The sequence below is a fragment of the Dromaius novaehollandiae genome, chromosome 2, assembly GCF_036370855.1.
Source record: "Dromaius novaehollandiae isolate bDroNov1 chromosome 2, bDroNov1.hap1, whole genome shotgun sequence".
NCBI lineage: Eukaryota > Metazoa > Chordata > Aves > Casuariiformes > Dromaiidae > Dromaius > Dromaius novaehollandiae.
Genome location: NC_088099.1, coordinates 72,581,406 through 72,599,520, shown reverse-complemented (window position 1 = coordinate 72,599,520; position 18,115 = coordinate 72,581,406). Strand labels below are relative to the sequence as shown.

The 18,115-nt window shown below is 41.1% G+C and overlaps 2 protein-coding genes across 5 annotated transcripts in view; one reads left to right on the top strand and one right to left on the bottom strand.

Moving 5' to 3' along the window:
- The window catches only part of GALNT12 (polypeptide N-acetylgalactosaminyltransferase 12), a 50,193-nt gene extending 47,869 nt beyond the window's left edge, over window positions 1-2,324 (bottom strand). Inside the window, exon 1 of the mRNA XM_026093892.2 lies at window positions 1,784-2,324. Within this exon, the coding sequence (XP_025949677.2) occupies window positions 1,784-2,145 (362 nt within the window). The 5' untranslated portion in view covers window positions 2,146-2,324. The remainder of the gene's footprint in view (window positions 1-1,783) is intronic.
- Window positions 2,325-9,648: 7,324 nt separating this feature from the next.
- ANKS6 (ankyrin repeat and sterile alpha motif domain containing 6) overlaps window positions 9,649-18,115 on the top strand; it is a 37,545-nt gene continuing 29,078 nt past the window's right edge. For 3 of the 4 annotated variants that reach the window (XM_026093905.2, XM_026093906.2, XM_026093903.2), the window contains exons 1-3: window positions 9,649-10,067; window positions 12,548-13,047; window positions 16,904-16,948. In XM_026093905.2, the coding sequence (XP_025949690.2) occupies window positions 9,730-10,067; window positions 12,548-13,047; window positions 16,904-16,948 (883 nt within the window). In that variant the 5' untranslated portion in view covers window positions 9,649-9,729. Of the gene's footprint in view, window positions 10,068-10,100; window positions 10,348-12,547; window positions 13,048-16,903; window positions 16,949-18,115 lie in introns of those variants that run through there. The other variant, XM_026093907.2, reaches the window with a different exon arrangement.

Genomic DNA, 18,115 nt, shown 5'->3' with positions numbered 1-18,115 from the left:
AAACAGCAAATTTTCTATCAGTACAGGCTTGCTGACCTTTTTCAGTCATTTTTTGACTTAGGTATCTTACACAATCTTCCTTTGTCAGAGAGGCAGTAACAACTTTATTGCAAAATTGTCTTTGGGGAGCTTTTTTACACATGCTCTGTGAGCTGGACAGATGCTGTATATTTCTGCTACAATTTAGATTTAACTGTGTGGAAAGGCATGAAGCACTTCAGTGTATCAGCAGGTACTAAAGCAGTACAATGCAATCCTATTTCAGAACACAATTAGCTCTGAGATTATATTTACCCTGATGCTTTGCAGTCCTTCTTTTGGATCTGGTTTGGATAGATTTTGTCATTTCAACATTTGCTGAAACATTCAAATCAGAAAAGGATGTGTCATTGTAACAAGATCCATCTGCCTACTTATATTAATTCCTTTTCAAGAATCTCCCCCCTCCATTACATCCCCTGCTCCACCAACTATGATCTTCCTTTTCCTCCAACATCCTGTCTGAGAGAAATGGCAGGAGTCCAAAGAATTCATTAAAATAATTTAAATTCTTCCTATAGAAATGCAGCAAGAACAGTCCTTTCAGCCTATAGTCTACAGACCACTTCCAAGGGGAGAATAAAAGCTAACTGAGAAAAACAAGCCTATTGTCAGGTTTAAATTTACTATAAAAAGACCCTGCACTTCCATTGCAAAGTTTTAAGAGTTCCCATAGGATTCATGTTTTAGATTCAGCACCTATACACAGAATTGGGTGAACTGCTGGACAAGCCAAATTGGAATGAAGAAGTGAACATATGGCAGCAACAGAGCCTTGCTTCTTGTATAGTTCTTTGCTACCATACAAACCTGCTGCCGTAAAATGAACAACTGGCTGAAGCTAAGTCCCAGTGAAACAGAGGGAAGGACTTTGAGGAGTTCAGAGCAGCCATGGTACTTTCCCGTTCAGCTAGAGACACATACCCATAATTGGTCAACTCTACTCTTAGTTTAAGATTTTTCTTCTCACCAGCTGGCTGTTTAGTTAACAGGACAGCCCACTCTGAGAGGAATGACTGAACAAAGCAGGGTAGTAGGCCAGAACCGATCATACACTCAGACCTGCTGCACAGCACAGCCACCAAGACTCCAGTGACCTGCTGACTGCCTGAACTGAAACCATTTCATCCAATAGCACCTAATCCTTATTTTAAAATTGCTGATGCCAACATTCTTGGTCAATTGTCCCAGGAGCAGATTATCCAGAAACAGGTGAAGCCCCAGTTTAGAAGGTGGCTATGCACCTATGGGGACACTTCTACATTATGTGAAAGCAGCATAGTCTTGGTAAATCTGTATTTGAATACTCTTGCTGTCAAAACAATTTGCTTCATACAGTGTGGCAGGAGATGTTTTACTCCTAGTACAGCACAAAGCTAAAGTTTAGGAAGCATAACATTTGTAAAGGTGGAGGTGATTTTAAAGGTATGCTGCCTAAATCGCCCTAATCAGCGATCAATGCAGGGGACAGCAGCGGGAGAAACACTGCAGGATGCTACCACTTATAAAGGGCGAAAGACTGGTGGCGCTAGTGGAGGTAATCAGCCTCTCCCAGGTACACAAACACACCCACCATCAACGTGTTCACTTTTCTGCCCTTTAGAAGGGCAGAAGCCAGGTGAAATGGCACAGGTCTGATCCTGTGGGCAAATACGGTATCCTAAAAGCGGCAGGTGGAAGCGGCACGGCGCCGGGGCGGCTCCGGCGGGCGCGGCTGGGCTCCGCGGCCGGGCGCGGTACTCACAGCGGGTTCCAGCGCTCGGGCAGGCGGCGGTGCAGCGAGATGAGGTCGCTCAGGTAGATGTTAATCTGGTGGCGGCCGATGCTCTCCTCCTGGCGCCGCAGCTCCGCCGGACTCAGCTCCAGGCGCACAGCGCGGCCCAGCTCCCCCAGCGCCCCGGGCTCTGGGGCGGGCTTCTCGTACACGGGTCTCCGCAGCCGCGCCGCGTCGGCGGGCGGCGGCGGGGCGGCGCGGGGCGGGGGGCCGTGCCGCCACGCCAGGAAGCCCACGGCCGCCAGCAGCCCCAGCGCCAGCAGCGCGCCCCCGCCGCGGGGGCCGCGGCCCCGCTTGCCCCAGCACACGCCGCGCCCCACGCGGCTGCCCATGCCCGCAGGTAGCTGCGAACGCGGAGACACGCGCCCCAGGGGAGCTTCGCAAAGTTTTCCCAAGCCTGCACAAGGCGCACTACTGAGCCGGCGCCACCCCCGCCCCCCCCTCCAGGAAGCGCGCCCGGCGCCGCCGCGGGCTCCTCCCTCCCGGCGGCCGCCGCGCCGGCAGCCAGCCCGTGGGGCAGGGGGCGCAGTCCTGCCGGCACCAGTCTGGGGCGGGCGGCGCGAGGGCTTCGGGCTGCAGGAAGTGAGTCCCTACCAAGCCGGGCTGCAGCCTCCTGGCGCCGGTGGAACAGTGCGTGCTCTCAAAATAAACAGAAAATGAGTCCAGCAGCCGTGGGATTTAATGACAAGCTCCTCTTTCATTGAGGAAAACAGTGTTCTTGGTTGGAAAAAAAAAATTGCAACCAATGTGACCTCGTTAGAAATATAAAAGACAAATGTCTCCCCCCCCCCCCCATTTGTTACTGGGATAATGGACAGTCCGTTTCATGACTCGATAGAACTGTGGGAAAAAAAATGTGGCATTTGGTCTAAACTTTATAATTTATTTTAAGCTGAAGAAAACATTGCACTTTTCTCAAAATCGTCAGGGATCTTAAACACTAGTATTGAGCTGTCATTTTTCTGTGAATTTTACAGATATTTTTTACTGCACTATCACTTGGTTTTGGAGGCTTTTCAAGACAACCAGCAAAGGACTCTGGTCACTCCCAGACAGGGACTAAGCCTGGTCTGCAATGCCAGGTGGTGCTCACCAGCACTGCTGAGTGATGAATGCAAACAACTTTGATGCTAAGGATGTGGAAAAAGTCTGGTCACTACCAGACAGGCACATACATAAAATGGGGAATGCCAGCTATGAGGTATTTCTGATTTTGCCTACTGTAGGCCCAAGCCTAGATGCTAATAAAAATGACACGTCACAACTAACACAGGGGCTGTCAACTACTGTAGAGGCCTTGCTCTGGACAGAAGGATGCTGAATAATAATGACGTCTTGCTGCTTGCCATCCTTTCTGCATAAAAGAAGCCTGACCAACGTTGTTGATATTGAGTTTACAGCTGGGAAACGCTAGCTGCTGGCTAGTGGAGGGGGAAATCTTTAAGATAAAGCCAACATTTCTGGCATATGCTGCTGATTTAGGTTGGGTTATCTGGAACAAACAGTCCTGGGTTTTTCCCTTTGTGTAGGGTTGCAAACTAGTTAGAATAGGATAAAAGAAATAGTAAGCAAATGAGGCCTTTTTTGATTGAATCAAAGAAAAAAGGAGTTGTCCATGGACTCCCAAAAGAAATGATTGGGGGAGATGCAGAATATGTAAAGAGCAAAATTCAGGACAGAGTTTTAATTAAGACCAGTGAAAAAGAAAACAGGACAGTTATGCTGCAGGGGTTATTTTTAAGTATTAGAGTAATATAGAATGAAATCAAGAATACGATCATACGATTAAAATGGTTTAGAGAGAAAAAATGTGAAGCTGGGAACAAAGGAACTTACATAATATCCACGTTAAAAGACTGAAGGAGGCATTCTGCAACCAGCGATAGTCAGGAAACGATCAGCCAAGAATGCAGAAGGTAACCAGCATAGCTACCTTTCAGACAAATCTAAAAAAGGAGGGAAGGTCTTCAAAGAGCATCAGCTTGCTTTGACAGATGTAGGAAAGGTCACAGCATATGTAAGTAACAGAAGTGAGCTATCATTTGTCCTTACCCTTCTGCATAGTCAGCTCTCAGTTAGAATAATGCCATTACGACAAAGGAACTGGAAAAGCTTTCTGTGATCATCACTAGAGTGAGGATTGAAAGCAATATTAGTAAATGGTAGTTCCCCTGGGATGATGCCCAAGCACATTAATCTGAGGAAATTAAACAAGTCAAAGAACAGCAATGAAGTTAATACAAAAATCATCAAGGATAAATTAGTTGCATTCACAAATAAATTTGGACAAGCTGTAAAAAACATGAAGTCAAAGAAACTTTTGCTTAAACCTTCTGAAGAGTTTGTAGGATGTAATTAAGATGGGAAGACTGAAATATCCCAGCTGGAATACCTAAAGGATAAAGATCTAGGCAAAATTTCTGCCCTGAATGTAAAAATAAGCCCCAGAAAAAAACTTGAGCATTAACAAGGTAAATGAATTGCCCCATATCAGTAAAGCTTGCAAGCACATTTTAATGGAAAAGTTCCTTCTAAGCAGTTATATTGGCTCTTTCACGTTTAATAACACTGGAATTTAAAACAATTGGTTCTGAAATTTTTTTAAGATTAATAAGTACATTTAGTGAGATATAAATTGAGCTGCTTTAGGAGTTCTAGTTAGAAGGAAATAGAGAAAGCAAACAAGTCATCTAAAACCTATAATTACTTATCTAGAAGGATCTAATCAGCTGTCAATTGTCAAAACAGAAAATCAATGGAATAATAAATACATTTGAAGAGTTTATTTTTAAAAAGCAAAATAGTATTTTTTCCAAAAAAGAAGAAACAAAATATCAATGAAACTTTTCAAAAAGCAGTAAGAGAAAAAGAATTTACACATCCATATGTAATTGTGCATAAGAACTTACAGCAAATGTAATAGGTGAAATTAGGAGTTTATCTTTTGTTTAATGAAATATCTGTTTGAATTGCAGGCATTATTTACTTCAACTAAAGGCATGGGATTATTAAAGGAATTGGACTAATCTGGTCTTCAGATAGAGAAAACTTAAAGAGGTAAGTTGAAGATAAACTATTTTACAATTTTTAAATATTCTTATATTATAATGATGACACTTACATTATAGAAAAATCAGAGGTATTAAATTTTCCAGAGGCTTTAAAATTTTCCACATCTGAAGTTCTAACAAAAAAAAATCTATAGAAAAAGATTTGTACTTCTAATCAAAATTAAACAAAATTATAAAGCAGAAATGGGGCGTAAAGAAGTATCAGCTGATAGAGACTGCATTTTGAATAAAACCAACATTCACAGAGTTTCCTAAATTCATACTTTCTGGAGAAAAGAAAGTATCAAATAATATGTTTCAGAATAATGTTTCTAGTTTTAGTAATAACCAAAACTTATGTATTCTCAAAAGAAAAGCAAAAATCAGAGGAACATGGCGGACAAATATATTGCAGACAGGTAGAAAATCTCCTCAAGGACAAAAAAGAAGATTCAGCTAAGTTACAAATATACCCAGCCATGGGTTATTGGACGCATTTGGACGCATGGGCCATTGTTCACAGTCACTTTAAATGTGCATAAAATAGCATTGCCTTGCAAAGAAACAGCTTCCTCCCCCAGCCTTGGCTGCTTATTCTCTTCTTTGTTGGCACAAGTGTGGCTGTGTTTTTAAAATATTATATATAATATAAATATTATATATAAAATATTTTATATATATATAAATATATATATAATATAAATATATAAAATATTATATCTATAAATATATAATATAAATATCATATATTCAAAATATTATGGGATCACTGTTCTGCTAATGCTCAGGATTTTTTTAATACTCTGTTTGTGTTCAAGGTGTGGTTATTTGCGGCAGCTGCATAATGTGGACAAGACATGAAAGGGATCACGCTGTGCTTTCTTGCCCACCTGTGCATGCTGAAGGGGGGCTGATAAGGTCCTCTGTGCTCCAGCATGACTCTGTCTCACAGAGCAGCCTTTGGGTGTAGAGTGAACTTTGGTGCATGGTGAGTAGGCAGAGACAGAGCACATCAGGCATTGAGAGGAGAGGAAGAGCAGTGGGTGTGCAGGCCTAAAAATAAAATGGCATAAAAACACAGACTTGACAAGCGTCAGCTATTTCAGGGGTCTTTTGTCAGTCTGAAGAACGTTGGGTAATTTTGATATGGGCAAGCCAGTACAAATCCATAGAAAGCAAGTATGTACAATCCATATATGTACATACATGCATATAAGTGTACACCCACATACAAAATACCTTGCTCAGAGGATCATATGCAAGCCACGATAATTTAAAGATAGTAAGGAAATACATGCCAAAGGCATAGGAATACTTGTTCTAGGTATGTACTGTTGCATATATATAAATGTTCTCTTTAGCTAAATAGCAAGCATGTACTGCAAAAAAGTAAAGTATTCTAACAGAACTGCATCTATGTGCACATGTTACTGAAGGGACTGTTCAAGGTCTATGATATTTGAAATGTTACCCATTTTTCATACATTCTTGTGTGGACATGGTGAATTAAAATGCAGAGTTCCAAACAGCTTTTGAAAGTTTCAGCAAAATTATGGCATATTCAGAAAGATATACATGAAAAAGTTATAGCAGATGTTTACAGGAGACGAAATGGAGACCTCTTATTTATGCCATGATTAAAATTCTGAACCAGGAACTGAAGGAGATATTATGGTAGAATTAATCTTAGTCACTTCCTACTGTAGGCACTCACTACCATTCTTTTTAGTCATTTTCTCAAGGTTATTTCTATTTCTATGCCTGAAAAGACCAAAGTTAACAAATATGAGTCTAATGATACTGGACAAGTATCTGCTTTTCTCTGATGGTGTTTCTAATATTTGTGTCTATTTTGTTTTCACTCAGGAGATATGCAAGAGTCTTCACACACAACACATCTTAAGAATTTCAATTTTCTTTTTCTCAGAAGTATGACTTTCTTGTGCTTCACATCAGTAAGGTTTTAGAATAGAAAATAAGCCTTTTACTTCTTGAATAGCCATATAAACATGGCATCATATTTGGGGATTTGAGATGCCATCATTTCTCCAAACTTTTGTAATGAAGATTATGAATGTCAGGTATCTCTGGTTTTAGGGATTTCTTTGGAACAGATTTCTTGGCTACTTGCATTTGTCCCTTTCTGAAGCTTTTCATTAGGATGGTAATTGTACAGTCTTTCATATTATGTGACCTTGAATTATATATGAAGTAGAAATTTCCTCCTGTTTGATGGCATGAGGATATGTGCATTTGTATTATGTACTATTAGCACTGTAGGACCAATAGAATTTTTTGTCTTCCTGTCTGGCCAGTTTATAGCTCTACATGTGCAGTGGAACATTCACCATATTATACTTCCTTTACAAGTTCCACAGTCACATTAGACGCCCTAATAGTTCCCTAGGCTTTGCTTTGCAAATGATGAATTCCATCTCTTGTAGAAAGATGGCTCTAGGTTTATCTTCTATCTGTCACCTCATATTATGAATAGCTTTAATAGAGTTTATATTGGGCCATTTATCTCCCTGCTGGGGTTTCAATATCACTTTCAGTGGAGACTTCTGTTAGAAAAGTTTTACAAATTTTGGCCTTACATGTTTGGTCTTGCCTTATCTGTTCTACTTTCTTGGTGTACCTGTTCTGTTCTTTGTGCTTTCCTCTGTCTCCTTTAGTCTAAAGTCATTTCTTTTCATTCTTCACTTCTTTTATGTCATTTTAAATTATACTGATGTTAACCTCAGTGCAATCCAACATAGACCTACCCAAATTAGTATAGTGGTGACTTGAAGCAATTTTTTGTCAAAAACAATTTGTTTTTCACTGACTGTGGACAAATGCAGATGCAGTTGACCTTCCAAAGGACTAATGCAGTCTGCACTTGAGAATCTTCGTTTTTTTTTCCTCCTGTCTTCTTGCTTAAGAACTCACCATTTTTGTAAACAAATAACTAGTTTGAAAGACTTGGGTTGTTGGTGAAGAAGTCAAATCCTATATTTCCCAGAGGACTTGGTACCGAACAATCATAAGAATAGCACTTGATTCATTTCATAAGAAATTTGATTATTTTTCCCCTCTCAGCGGTATTTTGATTCTCTATCAGTGGTAGAACTCACTGAGCGATCATACACGTATAAATGCCTAGGATGCTGACTGAGGACAGCAACGACCATCAGATGACAGCAGCAGAATTTAGCATGAATAATTTCCTCTCTGATTTTCGTAAACCGCAGCCAATATTTTTTATTACTTATTAATGAGTTCCTTAAAATAAGAGTTGCATCTTTTGCTGTAAGGTTCCTTATTAAATGCATAGTATCTTTGTCTATAGTTTCAATTCATTAGTAGAATTTGATAGCATAATCATCAGCTACGTAACATAAATTTGTATGATCAACATGTTCAATAGGTTATCTCAAAGATAAACCTTACTGGAGTGAGCCTGTCATTAATTAGACGATAGCCAAGCATGCACTTTGATATGATAAGTATGACCCAGTTTTCTTGAATCCTGAATTGCACTAACTACTCTTTCCATTCCATTCGTTCAAGCTCTGAAATCTCATATGAAAGCAATTGCACTGTCCAGTTTCAGTCATAATAGCAAGCTCTGCATACTGCAGTAATGTGAGAATGGTTGTACTGGGCTAGGCCAAGTCTACCCAGCCAACAATCTTGCCTCAGATGATGGCCAGTATAAGCATCTTTATGCTTAAAGAAGGCATTTAACAGGATATGTATAATGGAGGAAGTATGACTGAATATTTACCCAGTTTAGCAATCTCATATTCTTTCGGTAATAATAAATTTGCAAAGGTGTAAGTCATTTTTTTATTTGCTGAGAAGATCTAGTTCTGCGCTTCCCTAGAGAATTGGTACGAGGTGCCATGACCACAGCCAGTACTCTTATTTGCTGGAGTCTTTCTCCAAGTGTATTTTGTTGGGCCCTTTGCCATGAAGGTCTTGCAGTCCATATTTGCAAGTGGATCAGAGGAAGAAAGCCACATAAAATGGAAGATATGGAAGCCACTGTCTAAAACCAGTGGCTTTAAATGGCTTAATTTTAGTGGCATTTGGTGGTTTCGCTACCCTGCCCATAACTTCTTCTAGTCCTCACTTCCCCAAACCCTCCACCATTGGTCCATTACAGTCAGTAACATGTCCTATTGTTATCACAGATTTTAACAGTGATTTGCCAGGACTTACAGAGACACAATACAATATTCTAAGATGATCAGTCGACTGCACTCAGAGAGTTATTATATTGGTGCTCTTTTTTTCCCCCTCACTTTAGCTGTTGTAAATCAATATAATCTGGAAAGGATTTCAGGTTATTTAGAAGGCCAAAGCTAGACAGAAGACACTTGGATTTTAAGGAGGTGGGGGCCAAACACCACCACCATGCCACAAGGCATCCGAGTCTTAGACGCCTTAAACTAAAAGAATAGCAGATTAGTGATGTCTGGGAGAAAACGTATTTTTGTTGGGGAATCACTTGGCTCCAACCTGAGTTGAAGGAAGAACGAAGTAGGAAGGTGCAAGCACAGGCTGGAGGATAACATAACCAGAACGGGCCTGGCACAGAACGACTGAGCCAAACTGCAGAAGTCGTTACAAAGTGTGGGAGGGAACTACATTGAGTGAGAGTGAATAAGCTATATAACGAAGACTTGCTGTGATGGCTGGGGGAAGAATATCGCGTTAGGCAGAGAGGATACGTCTCTCGGGCTGGGAATGAGTAACCGCAGCACGAAAGCGAGCCCGGCCCCCTCCGCCGCCTCCTCCGGCCGGGGCGGCCCCTCCTCCCCACTGCGTCCCGCCTCGCGGCCGCCGAGCCGCGCCGGGCCGGGGCGCGCGGCGCTGCCCATGGGGGAGTGCGGGGTGTCCGCGCCGGTGCAGCTCCTCCTCCGCGCCTGCGAGCAGGGCGATTGCGAGGCCGCTCAGCGCCTGCTGGGGCCGCCCGGCGGCGGCGCCGCCGAGGCCGCGGGCGGCGCCGAGGGGGCGGTGGAGCCCCGCGGCGAGGGGGTGGCTGTGCCCGCCGCCCTGCCCGTGCCCGTGGACGGCACCGACGAGGCCGGCAACACGGGGCTGCAGTTCGCGGCAGCCGGTGGCCACGAGCAGCTGGTGCGGTTTCTGCTGCGGAAAGGAGCCTCGGTGCAGAGCCGCAACCACTACGGCTGGAGCCCGCTCATGCAGGCCGCCAGGTATGGGTAGGCTGCGTCTCCATCCGCCGGCCGCTGCGCAGGCTCCGCCCGCGCGGTCTGCCGCTGCTCCGCGCCCCGCTGGACCGCGGGTTCGCGCCCGCCCTGCCCCGCTGGCGGGGCCGAGGGCTGGGGGCCGCGGGATTCCCGGGGGGAGGCTGGGGGACTGCTGGCGGAGGCTGAGGAAAGCTGCGGAAAGCTGCACCCCCCGTAAGCGTCCATGCTTGCCGGACGAGCGAAATGCCACGTTGCACGGTCCGATTAATATATCTGTGTTTTAAAGGTGGGTATTATGGTAGATCTAAATAGTCACCTGTTTTCTTTCCGGAAGATGACTCTGACTTGAGAATGGGTTGTGAAGTGTAGATTTAAGTAAGTGCTGAAATCGAGCGTTAACTCTTCTCCTCCCCACCCCCACCCCATGGGCGCCTGCGTTGTTAAGGTAGCATTTAAAGATGTGGCAGTTAAAGCTGTAGGCATGTTTAGTTAATTCATGAGTAAAACTAGTGTGGAATCGCTGCTTTCTGAGTTTTTGAAGGTAACCTGAGCATGAAAACACTACGCCTCTTTTTTCACTAGGTGGAAGTAAAATACACACATGAATTTATTTAATTTCTTGTTTTTTTATCTACCTGTTGAGAAAATTCTGATTTAAAGTGTTTCCATTTACTTCATTATACTTCACTTCACTTGGCTTTTCCTTGTTTTCCTAAATGGCTCACTGGAGGATATGGAAAATCGTTTCTTACAATTTTAATGACAAAACTGGATATCTTTCTTCGTCTGTCGCAATAGTTTTGGTATCACTCACTGAGTTGCAGAAGGTTCCAGTGTTGCTAACGCTTGCATTTGTACCTATCTTTACATATATGAATACCCTGTGGATTATCATCCATACTTTGCAAAATTGGAGGACAGTGTTTTCCTATAATAATTGAATGCTTGAGTGAAAAATGTTTTTTGGGTTTCTTAACAGATTAAAATACTTGAAAGAGAAAAGTTTGAAAGTCAACATTCTCTGTTCAATTAAAGCCCATTGAAAGTTCCCAAAGAATGAGTCACACAGCTAGTTTTCCAGTAAGAACAAGGAAGACAAGGTTCAACAATTTTGTTATTTTTTGAAGGTTAAAAAAAAAAAAGGGGGGGGGGAGGATAAATGTTGCAGAAACATTACTGGATTTTTTTTTTGCCTTAATGAAAACCTTACACTTGTTCTCTAAAAACAATAAACCCAAATCACCATAACCCTCTAATTGTTTTAAAGAAGTGAAGAAAATACAGAGTCCTTTCAAACATAGGTTTCAAAGTATGTACGTGTTTAATTTTTTGGCTACTGAACAGCATATGTGGATAAGGTTAAGCGTGTGCACAGTAGCTGAGGATCTACCGTGGTGACAGGCACAGCGTTAAGCTACATGGATAGACCTAAGGACTAGACAGTCCCTGGAAGGTTCCTTCTGCAACTGTGTGTTTTCTGGAAGCAAGACAAGGAAACTAGTCTTTTGTCTGCTGTTAGTGGTTAATAGCCTTCTGTAGTGATTCCTCAAATAACATTTGTTTTGCTGCACTGTAGAAGAAAGAGCTGCTTTTTGGATCCAAGCTTGATTGCATTAAACGCTACACAAGCATATAGTAATGCACAGTATCTGCATCAATAAGCACAATATATATAATCTTTATAAGAATGTGGAATGTCTCCTCAGCTGAGGAGGGATAAAGGATTTCCATTTTCTCACTGGTAGCTAGCTCACTGGGTTTGTGGCTTGCATGATTGGCTGTAGCTTCCTGACAAATTACCAGAGCCTCCGATAGTCAAGTGGTATTAAGACTGGCTTAATGGTGAAACTGGAGAGGAAGAGATGGTGCAAATATGAAAGATCGTCTAACCATTTCATGAAGTGGTCTGGTGTGTGTTTCTGTGTGTGTGTTTCTGTGTGTGTGTTTCTGTGTGTGTGTTTCTGTGTGTGTGTTTCTGTGTGTGTGTTTCTGTGTGTGTGTGTGTGTTTCTTTGCTTCATCATTGATTGGTCAAAGTTTTTATTCCACTCATTTGATCGTAGGCAGGATACATAGGATCTCAGAAAAATTACCTTATGCAAACAAGCTGACTTTGATTCCTGACTGTGACACAGGCCTGGAAATGAGAGGATGAAGTGTTCATGGAATTTATACTTTTGATATCCTCCTGCAGTTAAAAATGAGGCTAGCACATTGCTGCTTTGGCCAGGACAGCCTCTTAAAGCAGTGCCTGGACTATGAGCATAGTAACCTATCCAGGCAAAGCAATGCAGGAAGGAACACCTCTCCAGTGAAGGTGGCCACTGTCACATGTAGTGGTGTGTACATGATCCCATGTAGTATCTCAGTCCTTTCCATTAGTAGGCCAATTTGGTAACCAGATTTTCCATGTTAAGAGTATGTCAGTTTTCTGTGAGAAGCCGCTGCCACCTTAGGAGTTCATTTTCTTCCTTTCCCTTCGTCAAGGTTTGGACATATAAGCGTGGCTCACATCCTGCTGGAGAATGGTGCTGATCTCAATGCGCAGAACAAGTTAGGTGCCAGCGTGCTCACAATGGCCTCCAGGAGTGGCCATGTCAGCATGGTGAAGCTGTTGCTGGAATCTGGGGCGTTCGTAGACAACTATGACAATTTTAGTACAAGCTTACTGAACAGCAGCAGAGAGGACCTACCGGATATTACCCCGCTAATGGCAGCTGCCCAGCATGGACATGAGGCAGTGGTCCGTCTGTTACTAGACTGGGGAGCTGACTGTAATTACACTGTGAAGACAGTGGGCTGGAGTCCTTTAATGCTGGCAGCTGTTAGCGGAAAGGTGAGCTTGGCCCAGCAGCTCATGGACAAAGGTGCCAATCCTGATCACCTGAATGTACTACATAAAACACCTTTTGAAATCTCTGTTGGCTTCAAACACAAAGAGATGAAGGACTACCTGGAATCTCTAACAACGATCAGACCCCAGGCAGGTATGGAACATTAATTTTTTTGTTTTGCTTTCCTGAAGTTTTGATTATATATTTGCAAATTGAAGGGGTAATTTTTAATGAACATTATGTTCTTTAAAACATGTAACTAGACTCCTTTGATCTAGGAGATGTTGGTTTAGAAACACCTATCTTGGGTAGGGCAGGCATACCCAACTTCACGGATTTCCTCCGCATTAGCATGACAATTCCTGTTTTGCAGTGAAAATTGTGTTTGAAATATTTTAAAAGATTTTCTTTACTGTTTGTTTTGATCTTTAAAATGCATGATACAGATGCTTATTTAGGAAGAAAATGAAAAAGACCTACCTGACATGGTACTGAATTAGGGATGTCGAAAACTGGAGAGGATGTCAAAGAAAGGATATTACAAACTTAAAGAAAACGTACAAGAGATAAAATCTAGAAAGCCTGCTTTACAGTGAAAGACTAAAGAATTTCAGTCTGTGTAGTTTCATAGTAAGGTGGTTAATAGATGTGATTAATAAAGTGTCTACATAAGCACAAAAATGAAGGGCCTCTTTACCTGTCAGCCAGAGAAAAATTTTGTGAGGTTAACATTAGAAAAATTTGAATGGGAAATATGTTTTGCAGTAGAACTAAGACCTGGAGTGAGTTAGTAGAGGTGTAGAATCTCCAACAGTTGGAGTGTCACAATCAAGATTAAATGTCTTTGTAAAACTTCTTATCAGTGAATTAACCTCAGGATTTCATAGAATACATAAGGAACCTGCTCCCCCCAAACATATACACATGCATGCATGCATACAAATGGACATACTCTGTGCTCGTGAGTGTGCAAAACTAGATTAAAAGCATGTTATTTCAGTGCAAATCTCAAGTCAAATGAAGTTAAGAAATGCTGCTTTTATGGTTGCTTTAATTCTGTCTGTTAATGCATCCGTTATGTCCACTGAATGAGACAAGAGACCAGATAAAGAAACATTCTGTGATGCTATGATTAAAGAATGTGTGGTGGTAGTGTAGCTGTAGCCATGATAATTTAAGGGTATAAGAAATACAAGATTTTACAGAGAGAGTTAATAACTTTTATTAGGTGATCTAAAGGTTTAGGAAGATGTGAGCTAACTTTGACTACAGATTTTTTCATCCGGTCTAAAATAGTATATGCAGTACTGCACACTAAAAGATGATTATTCTGTACAGAATAGATTAATATGTTAGTAGTAATTTTCTAACTTTTATTACTAATTTTTTTACTAACTTTTTTCTAACTTTTGAGTACTTGAATTACTAAGCAAGTTCATACTCTGTTGGTAGTTTTCTGCATGTAATTTTTATTAAAGAGAAAGGTCACAACTACTCACTGTTATCTGTCAGTTTGAAATGCTAATGAATTTAGTTTTTTAAAGATTCTTTGTGGATAAATAAAATAAAAAGTACAAATAGGTGAAGATGAATAAAAATTCGTACTGGATACCTCTCCCAGATATCTTTCCAAATTAACTTAGCTTTTCTTTCTAGCAGGTTCTATAAAAATATTAGTGTCTTATACTAATTCCATTAAAAGTATCATGGATTTGCTGCTTTCTCCTTCTCCAAAAGTTTGGAGCTAACAGTAAAGGTGTTAAATCTGCTTCTGAAGTGGGACAGTTTGGTTTGGACATTGCTTTGGACATTTAAGCATCACTAAGTCATTTCAAAGTTTGAGACCTTATTCTGTATGTGGCTGTTTGGGGACACCTTTCAAGATATTTGTGCTTTATAGTGTAGACAGATGTTCAGAGGTGCTTAAGAAGAGAGTTTGGAAAAGCTTTAAAACCTAAGGATGTGACTAGCCCTAAAAAGAATGTCTGCCTGGTGCTACAGCTTGGCCTGGCAGAAAGTCCGCAGGGTTAGTCAGTCCACTCCCAGCTCTCTGCTGCTTTACCCAAATAGGCTTATTTAAAGCTTAGGTAATTATCTCTGTATTACACTGCAGCATGGACATAGCCACAGTCCCAATACAGCCATGCCACTCTTGCTTAACACTTGTAAATTTTTTTTTAAATTTGCTGTCATTCTTGCAGGTCAAGCGTCCTTTTTACTTTAAGAAACAAGGACAGAAATCTGACATTTCTTTCTGCTTCAGAGGAGATTTTAACTTAGTCACGTGTTGACTCATAGGTTAAGTTGGAGCTCAGACTTTGATTCAGCCAAGCCACCAGGCATAACTGGCTAACTGTAGACATTTGGCCATGACAAGTCTCTGACGATAAACATGAGTTAGTTACAGTGTAGAGGAAAGGTCTGCCATAATCATCCAATGCAGCTTAAACTGTTGGAGAAAGCTGTTTAGCTTAGAACTGGAGACTTTGCATTAAAAGCAGATGCATGTTCTTGTCACGTATGCTGAGGGGTAGTTTCCATCAGCAGAAGCATAGTAATTAATTGGAGCAGGGAGGGGTAAAAAAACAGATAATTCCACAATGATGCTTGACCATAGCTTTATTCTTCTCTGAACACTGGAGTATATTCTGGAGAAAAAAAAAAAGTTCTTTCACTCAAATGTAAGGCAGCAGAAAAAGAACTTACCTTTTGATCCATTGCTATAGATAGGACGAATTGCATCCCAAACAAAAGCATCTCAGGGCTGTCTGCAGTAACAAAATTTTGAACTGCCTGAAAAAGCCCTGTTGTTCCCTGCGTCCTGTCCTTGTCCTTGTTTCGGGCTGCATGGTCTGCATAACCCTTTCTTCCGGCACCTCATCATGCTCTCCTGCTCCCAGAGGCTGCCTCTTGTTCAGGCTTTTCATATGCCAAGTACAGAGAGTCTAGGCCTTTCCTAAACTTAGGTTTTGAAATCCATTGCCCAACAAACAGTGGGCTCATACATTTTTTTCTGTAAGAGCGGTTTTTTAACCTGGAATAAACATAGGACCTGCTCAAGTTCCCGCTCTTAAAATATTGTTTTTCAGGCTTGCCAGCAATTGCACATTACTTCTTTGAAGTCAAGCTATGAACATTAACCTTTTCCGCTTTATCATAAAAATGGCAGATTCAGACAGAGGAGATCTCTCTACACTTCCTTGCTTTCCTTAAAATCTCTTCAGCCTGTTGGTTCTGTAGTGTCATTAATACTTTGGGAAACAGAAGGATGTATTTTTCTAACTTGAGTCAGAAAAGGAAGGAACAAAATAAGTCGCTGTTTTCTCCTCATCCTACATTGTGCCAGCAGTTTCAAAGCACTTTGAAAGCCGGTAGGAAGTAAGATCCTTCACTCAAAATATTTTAACTTTGTAATAATTACACTTCTTATTTTGAGGATGAAGACCTGGGAGCTGAAGGATCTATGTTAATGCACAAGTAGCAAGCCAACTGTGTAGTTGAATCAGCAGTATTTTTGTGAACTTCACAAATTAATCTGGCAATACTCAGGAGGGGAAAAAAAAAAAAAAAGAAACATCTTGTAAAATTCCTTTTGAGTCACTTTTCAAAATAGTCTGTTACTTGCTGAATGTTTATGCCTGTACAGAGGATTACACCATTCCACAGAACCTTACTGTGGCTCTTAACTGATATTTCAGTCTCTCAGACTTGAAACCCAGAAGTTTCTAAATGCCACTTCTTGATACAGATTAGACTTTGAAAAGCAGAAACCCTACTGATAATATAATATATTTTGTAATGTTAACTCTGCACAGAAAGCCATACAGGTGAACCACTCCTCCCGAAGGTAAAATTATGTGTTCTTTCTTTCTTCCTGATTCCATATGTCCAAACAGATGTTTTATAGTAATTATATGTAGAGTTTGTTTACTTTCTTTTACTATACAGACTTTACTAGAAAATTTTGCTTTTGTACCAGTTGTTAATACAACTATTTATATCTTTCCAGATACAGAAAAGAGGCAACCTGATGTCTTTCATGCTTTGAAATTGGGTAAGTGCTGACAAGATTTTTCCATATCTGGTTCTTGTAACTGCAGAGCACGCTTGTTTGCTAAAATGAGAAACTGAGACAATGTGTTCCATTTTTACATGTGTCTTTGTTTTTTCCTTATTTTTCTTTTAATTTAAAAAATAGAATTATTTCTGTAATCTGTGCTTACAGTTCATGTTTGTGTCCTTCATGCCAAAATGATGTGATTTAGTAGTTCCAGTTATTCCAAGTCCATGCTTGCTTTAGAAAGCTCTTTTTCTTCTTGATAAACTTGAATCATGAAAACAAAAATGCTAATTGTTGCAAAAATATGTTGGATTCTACTCTATATGAGCATTGTAATTGCTCTTTAAAGTTGTTTCAAGAAAAGAGTAAGTATCTCAGAATCTTACCTGTGCTCTGGTGAGTAACAGTTACTTTTAATGAGCACACAAAAAATCTGTTCCTTGGGAAACAGAAAGAGCCAGTTCATCCTGTTGATTTCAGTTTGATCCAGACACTAATGGGTTGCACTCTCAGTGGATAGCAAAGTACTTTCTAGTTACCTGTTTTCCTGAATATCTTAGCATAGGAAAAAGTGCTGAGATGATGGATTTGGCCTGAGTCTTGCCACGTGATGGCACAGGATTGGGAAACAGGACTATTCTCTTCCTACTGAAGTTCCTCATATATCACAGGTTAGAAAACTCTGCACTGTTTGTAGTCTCTCTGACAGGCTAGAGTGGTTCAGTGTTTAAGCCTTGTCTGGTTCCTGCTCTTATATTTGCTGTTTTGCTATTTAAATATGTTCTCAACTGAATTATAACACCTACAGCTTACTGTCCTAGCTGTATAGACAGTCAGGAGAATTGAGTCACTCAGTAGTAAAAAAGTTGGTTTTATTTAATATTTTTTTCAAACATTGAAAGATACTGTTCTTATGTGAGAATAAATCTTATGCTCAGTGAACTTCTGAGAGGTGTCCCGTGAGACGTGTGAGAGTCTCACAAAGGGTAGCCTGTGTGCTTGTGTTCCCTCCCAAGTCAGTTTGCCATTACTTGGAACTCAGATAGTGAAGAAACATTTGTAAAAGAGGTCCTGGAAAATGATGCACAGGTACCCCAGTGCCTGTGCAGTTAGCAAGTTTGCCCTGCTGGGCCTGTTAGGTCCTGCTCGGCACCTGCTGAG